At 43.8% G+C, this 17,947-nt stretch overlaps 1 protein-coding gene across 1 annotated transcript in view; it reads right to left on the bottom strand.

The window, feature by feature from the left end:
• The window catches only part of ADAM12 (ADAM metallopeptidase domain 12), a 155,160-nt gene that overhangs the window by 55,105 nt on the left and 82,108 nt on the right, over positions 1-17,947 (bottom strand). Inside the window, 4 exon segments of the mRNA XM_041461125.1 lie at positions 418-489; positions 1,303-1,368; positions 5,246-5,429; positions 16,827-16,903. Coding sequence (XP_041317059.1) covers positions 418-489; positions 1,303-1,368; positions 5,246-5,429; positions 16,827-16,903 — 399 coding nt within the window.

The following is a 17,947-nucleotide window of genomic DNA, read 5'->3' as shown; positions in this document are numbered from 1 at the left end:
TTCTGCCATCTTCCTTGGATTACACATTTCATTATCTGTGTTTTCACAGGCCTTTGTTGGCTTTACAATTGGACCTTCCCTTACAAATGACTTTGTTCTCCAAATTTCTCTTAAAAATAATCCTCTTTTTTCTATAGGATGTTCTATAGGTGATTATCCCCACCCTCTTCCCTGGTGAATAAAATCCTAGGGCTAAATTGGGCTTTTTCTTAGGAATAGATCTTTACATCCCATATGCAGCACAGCAGTGCTCATGGCTTTGTGTATCAAAAGGCAAATGAAAGGTTTAAATTTGCTTTTCCAGGAGTTTTGCTCTGAAACACTGGAGTACCAGCAAAGCTGCAGGGTTAGCTCCTTCAGCATCCCAGCATCCTACAGGGAAGGTTGGGAAGAGGGAAACAATCCTCATGTTCTTACCTTATCAACGTAGTTTGCAATTTCTATCAGCCTCTGCTTAATTTTTTCCACATCTTTGCCTTGTCTCTGAAACTTGGAATATAAAGGATCAATGGACCAGCAGCACAAATGTCCCAGAGTTTCCCCCCAAGAGCCAGCACATCAGGGATCTTTGGGAATTAGGGTGCAGCCAAAATCCCCCAACAGACTTCTGCTGGATCCACAGTGTGCCCCAAAAGAAATCCAGACTGTGGGACAGGATTTTGGTTCTCATGAGAAGATTTTAAAAAATCTCCAAGTATTATACAGGGGTCTTTTCAGAACTGATATTTTGGGAAATAGTTCTTCTCTTAGCAGGTCTTGCAAAGAGTGATTGCAACTCTCTAAGTAGCAATGTTCAAAGAGACCAAAAAAAATAATAATAAAAAAAGGCAGCAAAATAATTCAAGCCAGGATTCAGATCTTTGCCATTCAGCTCACTGGAACATTTTTACAGCCAGTGCTGGGTGCTTTGAAGCTCCCTTTGCAAACCCTCAGGAAGGCAGTCGTGCTCCACGGAATGTGATGGCCAAGCACTGTTCCAGAAGCCCTGACAGCCCCACTGAGGGCACTGTGAGTGGCAGTGAGGACTTAACTTGCTCAAGGAATGAATATTTATTTGCCCCTTCTCCCATACTGACAGAGTTACTTCAAACTCCTTCTGAGGTATTACAAGAAATTTTGCAACTGAGTATCACTGTTGTCCTATCTTAATAATTCATTCCTTGCTCAACCCTAATTAGGGAGGATGATTTAGCTCAGAAAACATCATATTCTTGTCTGAAGCACCTTATTTGCAGCACCATGGTAACTGCACTGAGCTGCCCCTTTGCTGCTCACACAACTTTTTATTTGGCAGTTCCTTACCTCACGATTATCTGCCACAATAACAAGCTCCACGTACTTCGTTGTCTTCAGAGCCTCCCTCTTGTACTGTCAAAAAAACCATGAAAGGCTTATTTTGTTTTCTGCCCTGATACAACAAAGTGCTTGCAAGAGGAAACACACAGTGTCTCAGGTTTCTTACGTTTTACTAAGATTTTACTACACGCAGATTTACAGCGTCTTCCTCCTCCTCCTCATGGAAGTTTTCCTTACAAAACCTCTCAGGGTTTGATCACAGAAAGCAGGAGAGTGGTGCAAAGTCTCTCTCAACCTTTCAGCTTTCTGCAGTTGAAACGTTTGAGTTATCTTTCCTCACAGGAGAATATCCCCTCCAGCAGAAAGCCCTTTGCTATTTCCGAGGCACTTTTAAAGGAGAGATGAGGAACTTCTAACAAACATTTCACACAATAGACAAACTGGTTACTGAGAAAAATGAGAGATAAAGGGATATTGAGTGAAGCAGAGAAGAGGTCAAGCAGTCAACTGATAAATTATGTAGGAAGAAAAACCCAAAAATAAAAAAGCAACTATCAGTGTCTGGGGAAGCAAATTAATACTTGAAAAATGAAAGGCACGCATTTAATTCTGTATCTGCATATTCATATAAAATGCAGATCTAAAAGAATCATAATGCTTAACTGAAAAAAACTGGAAAAAAACCTGAAAAAACTGAAAAATCAGTGAAGAAATGATTTTGTAGGAGTACAAAACATGTCACAGCTCCTTTGCTACCCTAATTTTAAATGACCTATTAGTGCCTGTAAAAGTTCTGTGATTTACAGCAGCAGCAGCAGCATCTATCCTATCATTCCTTCCTTGTGTCTGGACTAGAACATTTAGGGAAAAGAGGTCTCAGCAGAGTATCAGATCTTCCTGCCAGAACTTAGAGGGCTCAAACAGATGTTTGACCTACAACTGACCATGATGTCTTGAACTGCAGCAAAGCTCTTTAACCTACAACATGACTAAAGCTTTCCAAGGAAAACTGCTCCAGGGCAAACGGAGAGATCCCCTAAGCACAGCCAGAGCTGGACATCTCCTTCCAGCCAGATTTCACAACGTTTTCTTCACATTATCAAACTGTTCCTCTTCACTATCTGCAGATTAATGATTTTGATGTTTTGCAAGAATTAGAGGAAAAGTGAGTGATGCAATCTTTAGTATCTGACTTTCAACCTAACAATTAGTAGTGTTGCAAACTCCAGTAACTTGAAAAAAAGTTTCATTTGGACCATATTTCGGATGGAGAGAGGATTGAAAGCTGCTGTTAATGAACTAAACACCAAGGATGCAAACACTTGACAGGATGACACTGATTAGTGGCTCTGGCAAATGAGCTGAGGTAGATTGATTTAAAACTTCTGGTGCTGGGGTGTGATGTCTCTCTGACACGAGTGAGGTGCCACAAAAGGCAAATGGCCATGTGGCTGCTGTTTGAGATGGAATCAATCTCTCAGACACTAAAACTCTCCCATCCTGAAATTTATTATGAGGTCCCAAAGAGATGCATCTCAAGGTGCCTCTCATCCTCCTCTGAGTGAAGAAGAAAAGATGATACAGGAAAATCTGAGTTCAAAGGAGCAAGGAGAGCTCTGTCACATCAGACAGTTTAGAACATTTCCCTCTTACCAAGAGTAAAACTGTTTGGACTGGAGTGAGCTGGAGAGAAATTGGCTAGCAGGCATAAAAATCACATAAGGCTCTGGTGACTGACTTGCATAACAAATCTGTTCCTGAGATTTGCCCAAAGGCTATGTGAATTCCTAGGATACAATATTTATTTATGAAATATACCTAATTATGGCTTCTTTCAGCTTGCTCTCTGCAGCCAGCTGCATCAATGCACAATCCCTTTTGCTGAGTTAATCCTTCACAACTGAAATGAGGAGTCAGTGACACAGCCATGGGAGCTGGGGGACAATGGGCTTTGTTCCACTGACCATGGTCTCTCTCCTCTGCTTCTTCCCCATCTGATGCTGTCCCAAACCTGCTGTCCCAGCAGCTGTACCCCTTCCTCAGCATTCCCTGCCTGGGGATTAGCATGGCTTGGATGGATTCTGCAGTGGTGCAGCCTCTCTTTCCTCATGCCCTAAAAAATCCCCTCCCTGCTCCCGGTCACCAGCATCACCAAAATGGATTTTTTTCCTTGTGGCTACAGAGAAAATTCCCTGCTGCAGGGAGGGTCCTACACACCAGACATTCTGCAGGGTCCTGTCTCAACGGAGCTCAGCTGGAAAATGCTCCTTGGTGCAATTTGAGGGTCTAGTGAGTCAGGGAATGACCCAGCACTCACAGAGACCCCGCTCCAGCAGGGCACAGCCTGCCTGTGACATCTCTGCATCTCCTGCCCTGAGCTCCTGTTTGGATCTGGGGAGCTGAGGCTGCTGCTTGTCCCATCCTTCACCTGCACTTGCATCTAACCAAAGCCCTTGGTGATATATTGATCTCACATTTCAGCTCTGCTCAATAAGAATTTCGTGTAGGTGGCTGAGTGGAGAGTCAGGGGATAAAACCAAACAAAAATCTTCCCCCAGACCTGTCAAGAAGTCAAATATTTTAATCATGCCCTGAACCTTAGACCAGATTTCTGCTTAATTCTGTCACCCAGCATGATTTGGAGCAGCTTTATGTCTCCCCACTTTGCAGGTCATCTTTATTTGACGTGCCCACTGACAGACTGCTTAGTGACAACACTGAAATATGAAAACTCACTGCACACATGACATTTGACAGCTTTCAAAATTCCTACATTATAAGCTTAACCAACTTACTCATTAAATATATTGTACCTATCCATATGATGTGACTGCTGACAGGTTTTATAATTATGTCCACTGAACCACAGCAAAAATATTGTTCAGATATTTAAAGTGAAATTTAAGATGCAGTTGAAGCCAGCAGCAAAATGGAAGAACCATAAGGGTAATAATAAAATGGCTTTGATTGTGTCAATTTGTTACATGCACACATTTTATTTCTGCATTACACTGACTACTTCAGTGGAATTCAAAGTCACAAATAATTTGGGGAAAACTTAATAAAGTTGTATTTCCAATGTGTTCCACCCACGCATGCTTTTAGAATTACACTTAATTCTTATGTTACATGCAAAGACTAATGCTCTGAATGTAATATTCCTAAAAACGTAAAATAAATTAATTCCATTGCATAATTATATCTAGAGATGTCACTTAGGTTGCTTTCCTTAACAACGGACCTGAGGCAAAGCCTGAGTCATACATGCAAGTACAAATCCCCATATGTGACATTCAATAAATGCTGATGGCAGATTTTTATCATTATATAATTCCTGAACACATTCCAGCCTTTTCTACAACCCTCATCCAACATGCAGATGAATTTGTTACAGCATTTCCTCTTCCTGGTTTTTGGCTCATTTAATTTTCTAATTTCCATTAGGTAAATGCATCTCACATGAAGTACATTTCTGCCAACATCACAGCAACTCCAATAATACAGCTGTAAAATAATATGCTGAGCATTTGTTTTGTCTGCATAAGAGACTTTGCTACTAAAATACAGAGGTTCCAAACCTGGTATTAGCAAAGTATCCCAGCTATTATGTTCTCTTTCATCTTGGGAGGGCAAGAACTTTTCCAGACATCACTCAGTATTCTCAGGGAGCCTCAAATTCTGGTTCTAACCATACAAGAACCAAAATAGATGACCATAATATGAACCCATAAACTTTTCTGTGTTGAAAAGGAAGTGAAAAGCAAGTTATGCATGGAGAGTCCAGGAAAAGTAATAAAGCTTTAACAAATAATTTCATCTGCACTTCAGCAGACGGCACCGAGGGAAGTCGATGGTGTGGGATAAAGTTTTGCTCAGTAGAGACTCTTGTGGTGGGCAGCAATATGGAAATGCTGCCAACCAAGCACAGAAAAGCACATCAGCCACCTACCCTGCCAGCTGGAGGACGCTGTGACGTGGCAGTGGCTGCAGCCATCGTGGCAGGGATGTCCAGCTGGTGGCCACAAGACCCCGGGGCTACTCTCAGATTCTCCGCTCGGTAGATCTTGTGTTCGCCTGTAGCACCTTCCAATGGCTCCAGAATGTAGCTGCTGTTTTCAAACACAATAATTCCCCTGGGACACAGGAGAGCAGTGTGAGACACGTGGTTTCCAGGAGCTTGTAACCAGAGTTACACCAAGTTTAATAATGATGGAGTACGAGAAAGCAAAACACTGATTTACAATGTCACGGGCGAGCGGAGCAGGAAACATCAAAGCTGTACATTTGTCATCGCAGCACACACTATACTTTAAAAGAACCAATGGCTCACAGAAATCTGTCTCTTCTGAAGTGCTGCACTGCAGAGCAAAATGATATTTGTGCTTTATTTGTTTTCCATTCTCCCAGTGATGCACTGCCGATGCCGCGGCAAACGATAGAAAAGGAGAAAGGCTTTGGGAAGGAAGGTACGGTGGGAAAACATCCATTCCAGGCTGCAGCTCCATTAGAGCTGCTAAACCAAACCCTGCCAGATCAAAGAGGCCTCGTGGTGTCAGGATGGATTATTACATACTGCAGAGTGGGGCAGCAGAGGGAAGCTCAGACACAGGAAGGGTTGGTTCCCGTTTCGCTCATTTTACTGCCCAAAAGAGTAATTTTGACAGCAACACCACCTGCCCCCTGAGGAACTCACAGACGTGGCAGTGAAAGCTCTCTGGCTGAACTCTTTAAGCTACTACCTGTAAGAGGAAAGAAAGAGGCTCCTTGTGCTGGGTCCTGCCCAGATGCCACAGCAAAAGGTGACAAAAGGCTGAATATGTGACAGGGAGAGCTGGGGGTGTCCAGCCTGGAGAGGAGAAGGCTCCAGGGGGACCTCAGAGCCTCTTCCAGTGCCTAAAGGGGCTCCAGGAGAGCTGGAGAAGGACTGGGGACAAGGGATGGAGCAACTTTATTATCCTAGTGTGTCTTTCCGGAGTTTTAGAAGTGTCTTCCCTTTTTATTTCTGTCTGTGCTGTGATAAAGGTAAAATACAACAACCACCGTGAGACCAATGTCATGGTACAATTTTCCTGAAAGTTACAAGAAAGAAGGATAAAATAGGAGAAAAAGGACCCAAAAGCAGGTTAATGATACTATGAAACCAATTTAAAAGTAAAATCATAATTATTAGGAAAAAGCTCCCTAAGTTACCCTATTATTAGGAAGATATGAGGAAGAAATTCAAAGTCTTTAGTCTGCTAACAAATTAACTGAAGTATTAATTCCAAGCTGACTGCACAATTTTGCTTCAGAGCACCATTAACACCAGTTCAGCCAAGCCAAGAGACAATTTCCTGGTGACTGGAACAGCTAAAAGTCCAAGAGAAAAAAGCAGCCTGGAAAGGCACGATGTCAAAATCTGCCCAACAGCAGTCCCAGGAGCCTGTTTTACTGCCCTGAACCAAAGCTCAGGCTCTGATAATTCATCTGCAGCTTCCTCAGGCCCCTTGGCAGAGCAGGTGAGACAGGTCCACCCATCACCCAGCAGCTGGGAGTGATGGATCAGGGCTGGGAAGGCTGGACTGATTTATCCCAGCAGCTCCAGCCAGGATCCCAACGACCTCCTGACACAAGAGACACCTCGGGCAGGTCACCCCGTGATCTGAGCAACCCCACAGCTCTGAATTATTGTCAGAGCTGCCTCACTCCTTGGAGGATTTAGGAAATTAGGACAAAAATATTCGCTTTACTCCAAAAACCAGCAGCCCTGTAATCAGCACAATCAAATAAGGATTGTTGTCTTGGCCTTGTGCAATTAATCGTTTAATTTTGGAGGCAGGAGTCCATTAGTCACTCTGTGAAATGGGCCAGCCTGACCAGCTAGCTCCCTGTGTTGACAACTCAGAAACAACAAAAAAGCATGCAGGGGTTTATTTTTAATGCCAAATTTGCCCTTCTTAGAACATTCACTTTCAAAATTAGAAGCTTGAACAATTTTCTTTAGTTACTTACAATACAAAGGGAGAGACTTAGTTGTATCCTGGGTAGAGTTCTCTCAATTTTATTTTTTTTTTAATATTTTAAAGTGAGATATTGTTTTCAGGGGTTCCAATCCAAAATGTGCCACATCAATGCCACATTTCCAATGTATCCCTCATGTACCCAACCTCTGTCTGAAAGAACTAAATAAGCATTTCTTTAAGAACTAAACAACCATTTCTTTAAAAATAACTAATTAACCATTACCTTAAAAAGAACTAAATAACCATTTCTTTAAGAAGAACTAAATAAGCATTTCTTTAAAAATAACTTATTAACCATTTATTTAAAAATAACTAAATAACTATCTCTTTACCCCTCATTTCCTTTAGCTGCTGAGGGTATGGAGGAATGATCAGATCCCAGAATGATAAATTTGGGTTTTTCCTGAGCACACCAGCCTGATTCCCATCCCAAGGGACAGTGTGGGCCTTTAAGGACAGTTTCCCTTTGCCTGTGGAGCAATCCCAGGAGAAGGAAAATCTGCAGATTTGGCAGAAAGAAAACCAGACTTTTCATTTAAAGCACACTTATCCCTTGAGTGCTGCCTACAGAATATCAGCACTTGGCTTGTAACCATCTGTAATAAGATAATGAATATCAAATATGAATTTTCTTGGCCAGCTCTCTGGTTTTGACTAATTTTCTTTTCCTACAGTTGCATTTTTTCCCCCATCGTGCAGTGCCAAGCACAGCACCTTAAAAATGTAACGAGTCAAGAGTTATGGTTCCTTTCTTTTTTATTTTTTGTGTGTGTGAACAATACCCACCAGTCATTCAGGACTGAGAATTTGATGCAAATAAAATAAATCTATAGCTACTGGTTCCTTCCACTCTCATCAGGTGTTTCCAAGAAGCTTCTGTTACTCCTCCAGCATTTCTGTGTCTCCCTCTTCAGCAGGGTTCTCCCACACTCCTGAACCAGCCCACGTTCCCAGAAACTTTTCTGTTTTTCAGGAGCCATTAATCCTAAACAATGTTGTGTTTTCCACTGTGGCAAATAAAATATTAATGTGGCAAATGGCATATTAAACTGCAGATCCCCAAGCAAAAATTATACAAAGAACCTTAAAGAGATTTCAGCAAGTCCTTAAGGCCAGTCTGTGGGATTTCTATCAGACAAAGGACTACCAGAATTCCCAGGATTATAAATGTTTGAGCAGGAAAAAAGCAGTATGAAGCATTCAAATTTTAGTGTCAGGTGTCTAATTCTGGGTTTTCCTTGGTCCCAAAGCTACAGATGCTGGGAAGTCAGAAAGACTTACAAAAGAGGCAGGCAGGAAAGCCAAGAGACAACCCCAAGCCTACCTGAAATTCTGCCTCTGTCTCCTCCATCACTGGTAGCAGAGAGGGAGGGAAAATATCCATCCCAAGAGCACGTCCAGACATCAACTCCCAGGCTCCAGGCCAACTGGAAGCAGCTCCAGTGTGGTCCTGAGCCTGGGTTAAATCTGACTCCAGCTCTGCACAGGGTTTGTCCCTGCTCGTGTCTGGGGTCAGCACCAGACCAAGCAGCTCCACATCCCTGCTGCCCACCCTGGAGATCAGAATCTCAGGGGTTCTGCCTCCTGTCCTCCCTTCTGAGCCATGTGGATACCTGGGAATGTCTGCATGGGATGGGAGAGCTCTCCACGTCTCAAACAGAAATTAAAACTCACATAACTCCACATTGCCAGGAATCTCTCAATCAGGGAAAGGTAATTTAATGGAATAATTCCACTTTTTAAACTGTCGATAAAATCAAATATAATTTTTTTTTCCTCTTAAAAAGGAAAACCAAAACAAAACCTAAAGCGAGGCCAGTCGTATTTCATAAATCAACAGGCTTTAGGAAATCTCAAAATATAAATGGGATTTTTCTTTTCCAACTTGTCAGCAGAAGCACAGGTCCTGCCAACATAAACCATCAACACATACTTGTCTGAGAAACTGTGATGCTGAAGCAAAACTTGGCTGGGACAGCACTATATGAAACTATTATATATTATTCTGCTGCACTATACAGGGGAAATTAAGTAAATTGATAAACCTGAGATCTGTGAGTGCAATTAAACATTTGGTTTTAATGAAGCTCAAAGTTATACTCATTTCTGAACAATAATAACAAAAAGCTCTATTTCCACTGGCAGAGGAATGTAGATGTCCTGAGCTGGTGAGAAATTAATTAGAGGGCAATCCTGCTCACACACTGAATATTCACCTGCAGACACTGCAGTGCTCCTGTGCCCCTGAAAACCTCCAGGTCCCTCATTCCACAATCCACGTTACAGCTTCATTAGGACTCATCCCACAGCTCTTCAAGGAGTTTTGGGTGAAAAGGTTCCAGAATTGGAGCCCTGTGACCCCGGAGTGCAGGGCTGCCCAGCAGGCACCATCTCAGGAGTGATCTGTGCACTCAGAGGGCATTTTTATTTATTTTAACAGTACATTCTACATTCCCAGGGCTCTGTGTAACAAATTCCCAGGCAAGTAAGCAGGCAAACAAACAAAAGGGGAAGAAAAATGAGGTGGTGAATGAGGGCTTCACTTTTAGGCTCTTTTAATAAGTTGCAGATGGATACTATGGGGATAAATGAGCAGGATGATCTATTGACTGTTTTTCTAATAGAGCTGATATTTTGATATTTTTCAAATGGTTTGGTCATTCTTTAGCTTTAAGGGACTGGGAAATACAGAGAACAGGAGTCTGGAGGCAAATGTGCTCCTGTCTCTGCCTCTGTCCCTGGTCACCTCTTTTTGCAACAACTCCTCACCTCTAAAATAGAGGAAATTTTAGTATCCACAGGAAAAAAAAACTCTATTGATGAAGAGCACAATAGGAAAGACAAACAATCCCATTATCCTACTACACTGCACAGCAGGATTCTATTAAAATAACAAATCTGACCCAAATCAGCCAAGGGCAGCCTCTCAAAGGGGGTGGAAGCAGTAGCACCACTGGTTTTACATCTCACAGGAGCGGTGGAGGTGTTCTCACACAGACACATCATCACTCACAGAGCTTCTACTCCAGCCAGTGCCTTTCAGGAACCTGAAAATATATTCTCTAAAATGGAATTATGGCCAGAGCCTCCTGCAGCACACACTTCATCCTTTCTCAGTGAAGGACAGATCTGTCCAGAGTGGATGCAGATCGAGCTGCAACTTTTGATTCCTGGAATTCCAGCAAGGAGTTACTTGGATGGGGAGAGAAAATGTGATTTCATGTCCAGCATCTGGGCTGCAAGGAACAGTCATTGTGCTGTCAGAGAAAGTGTCACTTGTGGGGATGGAGAAGAGAGGGAAAGGAAGAGCATGGGTACCAATTTAGTGAGCACATTTTATTGCACCCTGCAGCAAACAGAGAGACAGGATAAGGAGATTCCAGCTTGCACATCCCACTAACTGCCAGCAGCAGAGTGGATGGAGAAGGACTCAAACACCTGGGTAGGGATCATCCCTCATCCCTGTCCTGGCAGTGATCCCTGTGCACCCCGTGGTCAAAGGCTGGACATGATGCTCACCTCAGAGCACAGAGGTGACCCTGAGGCAGGAGCTGCTCCCCTGGAACAGGCAGCCTACAGAAGCCATGGAACCCCAGAAAGGGAATGGTTTGTAATGCTGAGCTCAAAATCCTCCAGGAGTTTCCCAGTCAGATAAATTCCAAAGCACGCAGGATGTTTATATGAACTAAAAGCTCTGCAGAAAATATGGAGGAAAAGCTCACATCCAAACCAGTGCTTTTCTCAACAGGGATTTTCTCCTAACTTAACTTTTGGATGAAATCTCTTCTTCTGTGGGGAAATGCTGCTTGAGGAGTCGTGAGGAATTTACATTTCTTTTTCTCACTGGTTTCCTACTTCCACTCCTTTTTCAACAGTTGATGTCTGGAGTGTCACATTTAAACCCCCTCTTCAGCTGACTGTGTCTGGGCTGCAGTGAGTTCAGCCAGACCATTTGAAAAATGGTATTGGCAGCCTTGGGTACCATAACTCTGTAATCCCAGTAAAAATGAGCATCAACTCCATTCTGGGGCCTTCCCCCCATCCCTCTCACTGTGGACACTGCATCTTTCAGCTGCTGATGAGGCTGGACCAAGACTGAACACCTTCTGTATGTGTGACTGGGTTAATTACCCAACAACTGGGTAAAATATCTGAGGATACTCAAGTGCATTTTGGGGTTTCAGAAGGAAAACCCACTGAGGCAGGAGCTGCTCCCCTGGAACAGGCAGCCTACAGAAGCCATGGAACCCCAGAAAGGGAATGGTTTGTAATGCTGAGCTCAAAATCCTCCAGGAGTTTCCCAGTCAGATAAATTCCAAAGCACGCAGGATGTTTATATGAACTAAAAGCTCTGCAGAAAATATGGAGGAAAAGCTCACATCCAAACCAGTGCTTTTCTCAACAGGGATTTTCTCCTAACTTAACTTTTGGATGAAATCTCTTCTTCTGTGGGGAAATGCTGCTTGAGGAGTCGTGAGGAATTTACATTTCTTTTTCTCACTGGTTTCCTACTTCCACTCCTTTTTCAATAGTTGATGTCTGGAGTGTCACATTTAAATCCCCTCTTCAGCTGACTGTGTCTGGGCTGCAGTGAGTTCAGCCAGACCATTTGAAAAATGGTATTGGCAGCCTTGGGTACCATAACTCTGTAATCCCAGTAAAAATGAGCATCAACTCCATTCTGGGGCCTTCCCCCCATCCCTGTCACGTGGACACTGCATCTTTCAGCTGCTGATGAGGCTGGACCAAGACTGAACACCTTCTGTATGTGTGACTGGGTTAATTACCCAACAACTGGGTAAAATATCTGAGGATACTCAAGTGCATTTTGGGGTTTCAGAAGGAAAAGGCTTCCTGGGAGATTTCTATCCTTAGGCTCCTGAGGAATTTTTGGGAGCACCTCTCAAGCTCCCCACAACTAAGAGGCCACTGCAGATGCTTCTGTAGGGAGGTTTGTGCCCTTCTCCAGGCTGCAGTTCTGGGTGCATTCAGCAGTCACAGGGAAAGCAATCAGGAAAAATCATTCAAGTCTAAACAAATTTATCACAGAAGATGTGAGCGGTGGCCACAGGCCAAAATTATTTGCTAAAAACTTGAAGAGCCTCCAAGCTGGATAAACAGAAGGGTATTTCCTGAGGACAGGAAGGAAATGGCTCAACTCTGTCGTACCTTCACCTTCCCACAAGCTCTGACAGTCTAATTGGCTTTCTGATCCAGACGGACACCCAGAAATCCTGATTAGCCATTGTTCCCTTTCTGTGCACTCAGCATTTCCTGAGCCCTCTCCGCCATCCAGCTCCTCCTTCTCAGAGCAGCCAGCAGGATACAGATTAAGGCATGATTATATTCTCCTCTAACCTGCATTTTAGGCAGCTCTCAGTGCCAATCCCACTATTGTGCTCCTACGTGAGGTGAGGAGCTCAAATGTTATGTGTGTGAGGATGGAACAGAGCTGAAAAATGTGTGTTTGAGAGAGCTGAGCCTCCTCCTCTCTCCTCCTCATCTCTCACCCCTCTGCCTGCCTAAAAAGCTTAAACCAGACTAACCTTAGTATTCAGATTTCACACAATTCTTCCTCATCACAGAACAATCACATCATGTTCAGGAGCTGAAAACACATCTGTGGTATTTTCTGGGTCCCTGCCGTTGGAAGGAAATGAAGTAATCTGACTCCATGTTCTCAGAAGGCTAATTTATTATTTTATGATCTATATTATATTAAAGAATGCTATACTAAACTACATTAAACTATACTAAAGAATACAGAAAGGATACAGACGGAAGGCTAAAGATACTGATGAAAAACTTGTGACTCTCTCCTGAAACAGCTTGACACTGATTGGTCATTAAGCCAAAACAATTCACATGAAGCCAATGAAACAATCACCTGTGGGTAAACAGTGTCCAAACACATTCCAAAGCAGCAAAACACAGGAGAAGCAAATGAGATAATTATTGTTTTCCTTTTTCTCTGAGGCTTCTCAGAGAAAAAGGAAAACTGCTCAGCCACGTGGAGAGACGACCTTGATGGTTGGGGGAGGTCAGAGCAAGGTTCCTCCAGCTCAGCAGCTCCTCTCTGGCTTGGCCAACAGCAGGAGCTCAGGGATGAGAGACAAGAACAGAACAAGCAGCCCCAGCTCTGAGAGCAGCAGTGCCAGGGACACCTCAGGGTCTGACAGCCCTGCAGAGGCTCCCTGAGCTCCCCTTCCCAAATTGTCACATCCTTTTGGAATCCATTGATACTGTCAGTGATCCACTGACACCCACCTGTGACAGCTCCAGCTTCGTTATGTGAATAAAAAAAGTACTTTCCTTTGCTCTCAAGTTTCAGCTGATGTCTCCTAATTTAGAGGTTATGAAGAATATTCAGTGATTGTCCCCTCTCCAGCATGACACTCAACCTTGTTTCATCATGCTCCTTTTCTCCGTCATCGCCTTTCAGAAGTGACAAATCCTAGTCTATTTTCTCTCCTTGGATAAAAGCTGCTCCACACCTTTGATCACAATTTTTGCCCTTCTCTGTACCTTCTCTGGATATATTGCTTCTTCCTCTTCTGAGATGGAGCAGGGGAGGGGGAAACAAGAACTGCATGCAGAACTCAAGATGTGAGCGCTCTGTGGATTTATAAAGTGGTAATGAGGGTTCTTGTTTTATCCTCTATTTCTGTCTCAGAAATTCCTATGATCCCTTTTGCTTCTTTGACTGCTGCTGAGCACTCAGGCTTCAGAGCACACTGAAATGTGGGACCTGTTCTTTATGAGTAGTTTCATGTCTTTCAATGAACTCTGCTGGTCTGGGGGAAAATGCACAGCCCCGCCCTATCCACACCTGGAACAATGCCCAGGGTGCCTGTCTGGTGGGAGGGGGAAGATATTGGTTCTCCAGGATTTCAGAGGGCTGACAGCATGCACTTCCTTTCATTAGATGTTTTTCAGGCACTTGAACCCCAGCTCCACGCAGCAGCTGTGTGAGGTAGGTAAGAATCATTAAATGGATTTCACAGATGGAGAAACTGAGACAGAGAGATTTGTCTGATTCACTTAGAAACTGTCACAAAGCCAGGAACAGACCCTGAAAACGAGACCTGGCCTCCTTTCCAACAGCTGCTGCAAGTGAAAGGGCTGCCCCAGGGACTGTCCCCACCTGGGGCTCCATGGCCACACAGAGCCTTATGTCTCTGCTCCTGCAGCTTGGAGTTTTTATCATGCTGTGGAAAACAAGAGTCCCTGCTCCAGCAAGTTGGGCAGTGGTACATTGTTCTGTCTTATCCTGTCTTATCTTATCCTGTCCTATCTTATCCTGTCCTATCTTATCCCATCCCATCCTGATCTATTTTTTCAAGCCAGCAAAGCTGCCAGCAAAGTAAGCCAAGAAGCTTTTCTGGATTGTGCTTTTTTTGCAGCAGCCTGGTCTAGGGGAAGGTGTCCCTGCCCATGGCAATAGTGGAACTGGATGAGCTTTCAGGTCCCTTCAGCCCAAATCATTCTGTGTTTCTGTGACCAAGCACAGGCAATATCTGCGCGTTATTCTGTCTGGGAGTTGTTGGTTGTTGGGCTGTGAAACAGGTTGGGTGGAGTGAATCAACAGGCACAGAACTCTTATCACAAACTGGTCCCAGCCATGGACACTCTGCCAATCTCAGCAGTGAAATGGGCACAGAAACTGAGATTTCTCCTCATCTGATCTCCTACTAGAACAAAACATGCACTGCAAAGGAAATTTCTGCAGTTTTGTACTGAAAAAGGTGCTGCTCTGCTTCCCTGCAGAGAAGGAGCCCAGTCCTGTCAGCTTGCACTTTGGGGACTTGTCTGCACCAGTGCCAGGAAAATGTCCCTGCCAGCATCTGCTGTCTTGACACGTCTGAACCACCTAAAGCTGGGAAACGACTCTGGAGCGCCACAATTGCAAAGAGAGCACTTTGGAGAAGGAAGAAAAGAGTTCTAATGCGGAGAAGGGCATTTTCTCTTGAGAGTGAGTAATTTCCAGGTATTTCTGGAACAAGGACATCAATGCAGACCCTGTCCCACAAGGTACAAATTTTCCCTGGGGAGCTTGCAGCATTGTGATCCTTTAACTGAAATACTGAGAGCTCTGCACTGGATTTTTACAAACAGTTTTAAATTCTGGAGATGTTTTACAGTGAGAATGACAGATAAATGCTGACTGTTCATGTAAGGGGTTTATTAAACTTTTGGAAGTTGCTGGATCCATAGTGAAGCACCCATAAAGCCGCTCTCTGTGTGGGAATGAGCCAAAGGAATCCCATCCACTACAGCAAATGGACCATTCCCAGAGGGAGAAGGATCAAACTCTGCTCTCTCTGCTTCTGTCTGTCCCAAAGCTCCCTTACAAAAGCCTTGACAATGTCACTATTGCCCAAAATGCAAAATCAAGGGGAAAATATTCCAGCTACTCCTGCAGTTTGCAGATAAATTAAACCCAGAAAAGGCTGAGACAGCTGGAAATCTGACAGGAAAACTGGGTTTTCCAGGGAGAACCTAGAGCAAATTTACAGTTAATTGCTGTGATTTGGAACAGCTCTGTGAGTAAATACCAGTCTCTGATTGTCCAAGTAAGAAAGATAATTGTTTCCTGAACTGTGTCTGTTGTGTACGTGAAATTTTGTCAGCCCATTCCTTTGTCCAGCTGGAAGAGGTTTGACTTTCAGCAACAGGAATCTGCTGTTAATGAGCAGCTGAAATCCAAAAGCTGAGCATCCTACCTGCCATAAACACAATTACTGAGCTCCACAACCTTGCACGTTCTCTGTATCATAGAATCTTTGATTTCTAAAGCCGCCTCTCCTAGTGATGAGGCTGCTGGACAATGAGTGATTCCACAGCTGGCAGAGCAGTGCTGACAGCACTGGTGAAACAGTTCTGAGGACAAAGAGGCCTGGAAAGCCACTGGGCACTGCCAGTATGAAAATGTGCCAAGGCACAGAGAAGGATGGGCAGCAGGAGAGAAGGGATGGCTCTTGGAAAAACCCCCAAAAATGTGTTGTTTATTCTTTGTTTTTTTTCTCTTTAGAGCAACCAGAGGGAAAATGATATGTAGGGATTCATCCAACATTTGAAAAAGAGATGGAATCATGGAATTATTTTTGTTGGAGAAGGCCTCTAAGATGACAGAGTCCAACCATTCCCAGCAATGCCAAGGCCACCACTGCCCCGTGTCCCCAAGTGCCACATCCACATGGATTTCAAATCCCTCCAGGGATGGGGACGGTAGCACTGCCCTGGGCAGCTGTGCCAGGGCTGAACAAACCTTTCCATGAGGAAACTGTTCCCAAATATCCACCCTGAGCCTGCCCTGGCCCAGCCTGAGGCCGTTCCCTCTGCTCCTGTCCCTGTTCCCTGGGAGCAGAGCCACAAGGTTCCCCCTGATCCCCCTTTTCTCCAGGCTGAGCCCCTTCCCAGCTCCCTCAGCCCCTCCTGGGGCTCCAGCCCCTTCCCCAGTACTGATCCATGCATTAAAAGCCAAAGCAAGCACTCAGCAGCTCAATCACTGCAGAGGTCTGGGCTCACCTGAGTCCCGAGCAGGCGCTGAGGCTGACAGAGGAGCCGGGGAACCCCTGGACCTGGCCGTGGTAAAAGCAGTGACCCTGTGCAGGAACAGAAAACATTTCACTGCTCACAGATGCTCTCTGCTCCTGGCTTTCCAGCCCTTTCATTTCAAGGTGATGATCGGTTTCAGGCCACAGCATTCAGAGTCTCACTGACAGCACCTTTCCTGTCCCACCAATATTCTCTGTCCTCAAACAGAGAATATTCGGTGGGACAATGCAAACTGTGTTCAAACAGTCCTAAATGGAAACCTTGGGTGCTCCTAAATCCCAGAAAGTTATAGGAGGTTTTTTGTTTGGTTTTGTGTTCTTATTTTGTGAAGGATTAATAATGTTAGATTTGTTGACTGACCCCCTTTTTCTGTGTTAAGTATTTAAAGCTACAGTATTGAATATTTAATAATGTTTTATATTATTTTAATATTTTTATATTATTTATATTGTTTAAATATTTTGTAATTATAAAATATCAGATTAACAAATCAGCTGCTGCATTTTACTGTTTTCTATATAGACCCCTATTTTTATTTAAGGACACTTAAATCTGCGTATCCCTATAGGAGGTAGGTATGTGAAAAGAGGAGTATAACAAAGCTAATCCCAAGCCCAGAACTTGAAATAAAAATCACAAAGCAAATGAAGGGGAAGGGAAAGAGGTTGGAAAGGAAATTTTTTATTGAAATACCCAACAATCTCATCTTTTAATAGCTGCACGTTATTAAAAACAACCAAGAATAAAGGGGGGCTTCTATTTTGAGAGACAACAGTCCAATTTCATTTTGTGCCTAGGTTATTATATTTCTTTAATAATCCCCTGCTTGCAAAAGGCACCCACAACAGAGAGTTTCTAAGCTCATCCACATATCTGTCTGGAATCAAGGCTAATTTTATTGACTAAAGGTTATATTGCATTCCCAATACCACCTGGAAACTGAAAACTCTGCTGTGCAAGGTTCCCATCTGATTAGTGCAGAGGGAAGTTATCAGTGCTGCAGCCCAACAGTCATCTCCCTGTGCCTCTCAGGGCTTGGTTCATTATTGCATTAATTAACCTTTCCAGGCTGGGGTACGGTTTTCACTCAC

The sequence above is a fragment of the Pyrgilauda ruficollis genome, unplaced genomic scaffold (assembly GCF_017590135.1).
Source record: "Pyrgilauda ruficollis isolate IOZ18807 unplaced genomic scaffold, ASM1759013v1 scaffold15, whole genome shotgun sequence".
In the NCBI taxonomy this organism is placed as follows: Eukaryota; Metazoa; Chordata; class Aves; order Passeriformes; family Passeridae; genus Pyrgilauda; species Pyrgilauda ruficollis.
This window is presented reverse-complemented; position numbering and strand designations above follow the sequence as displayed.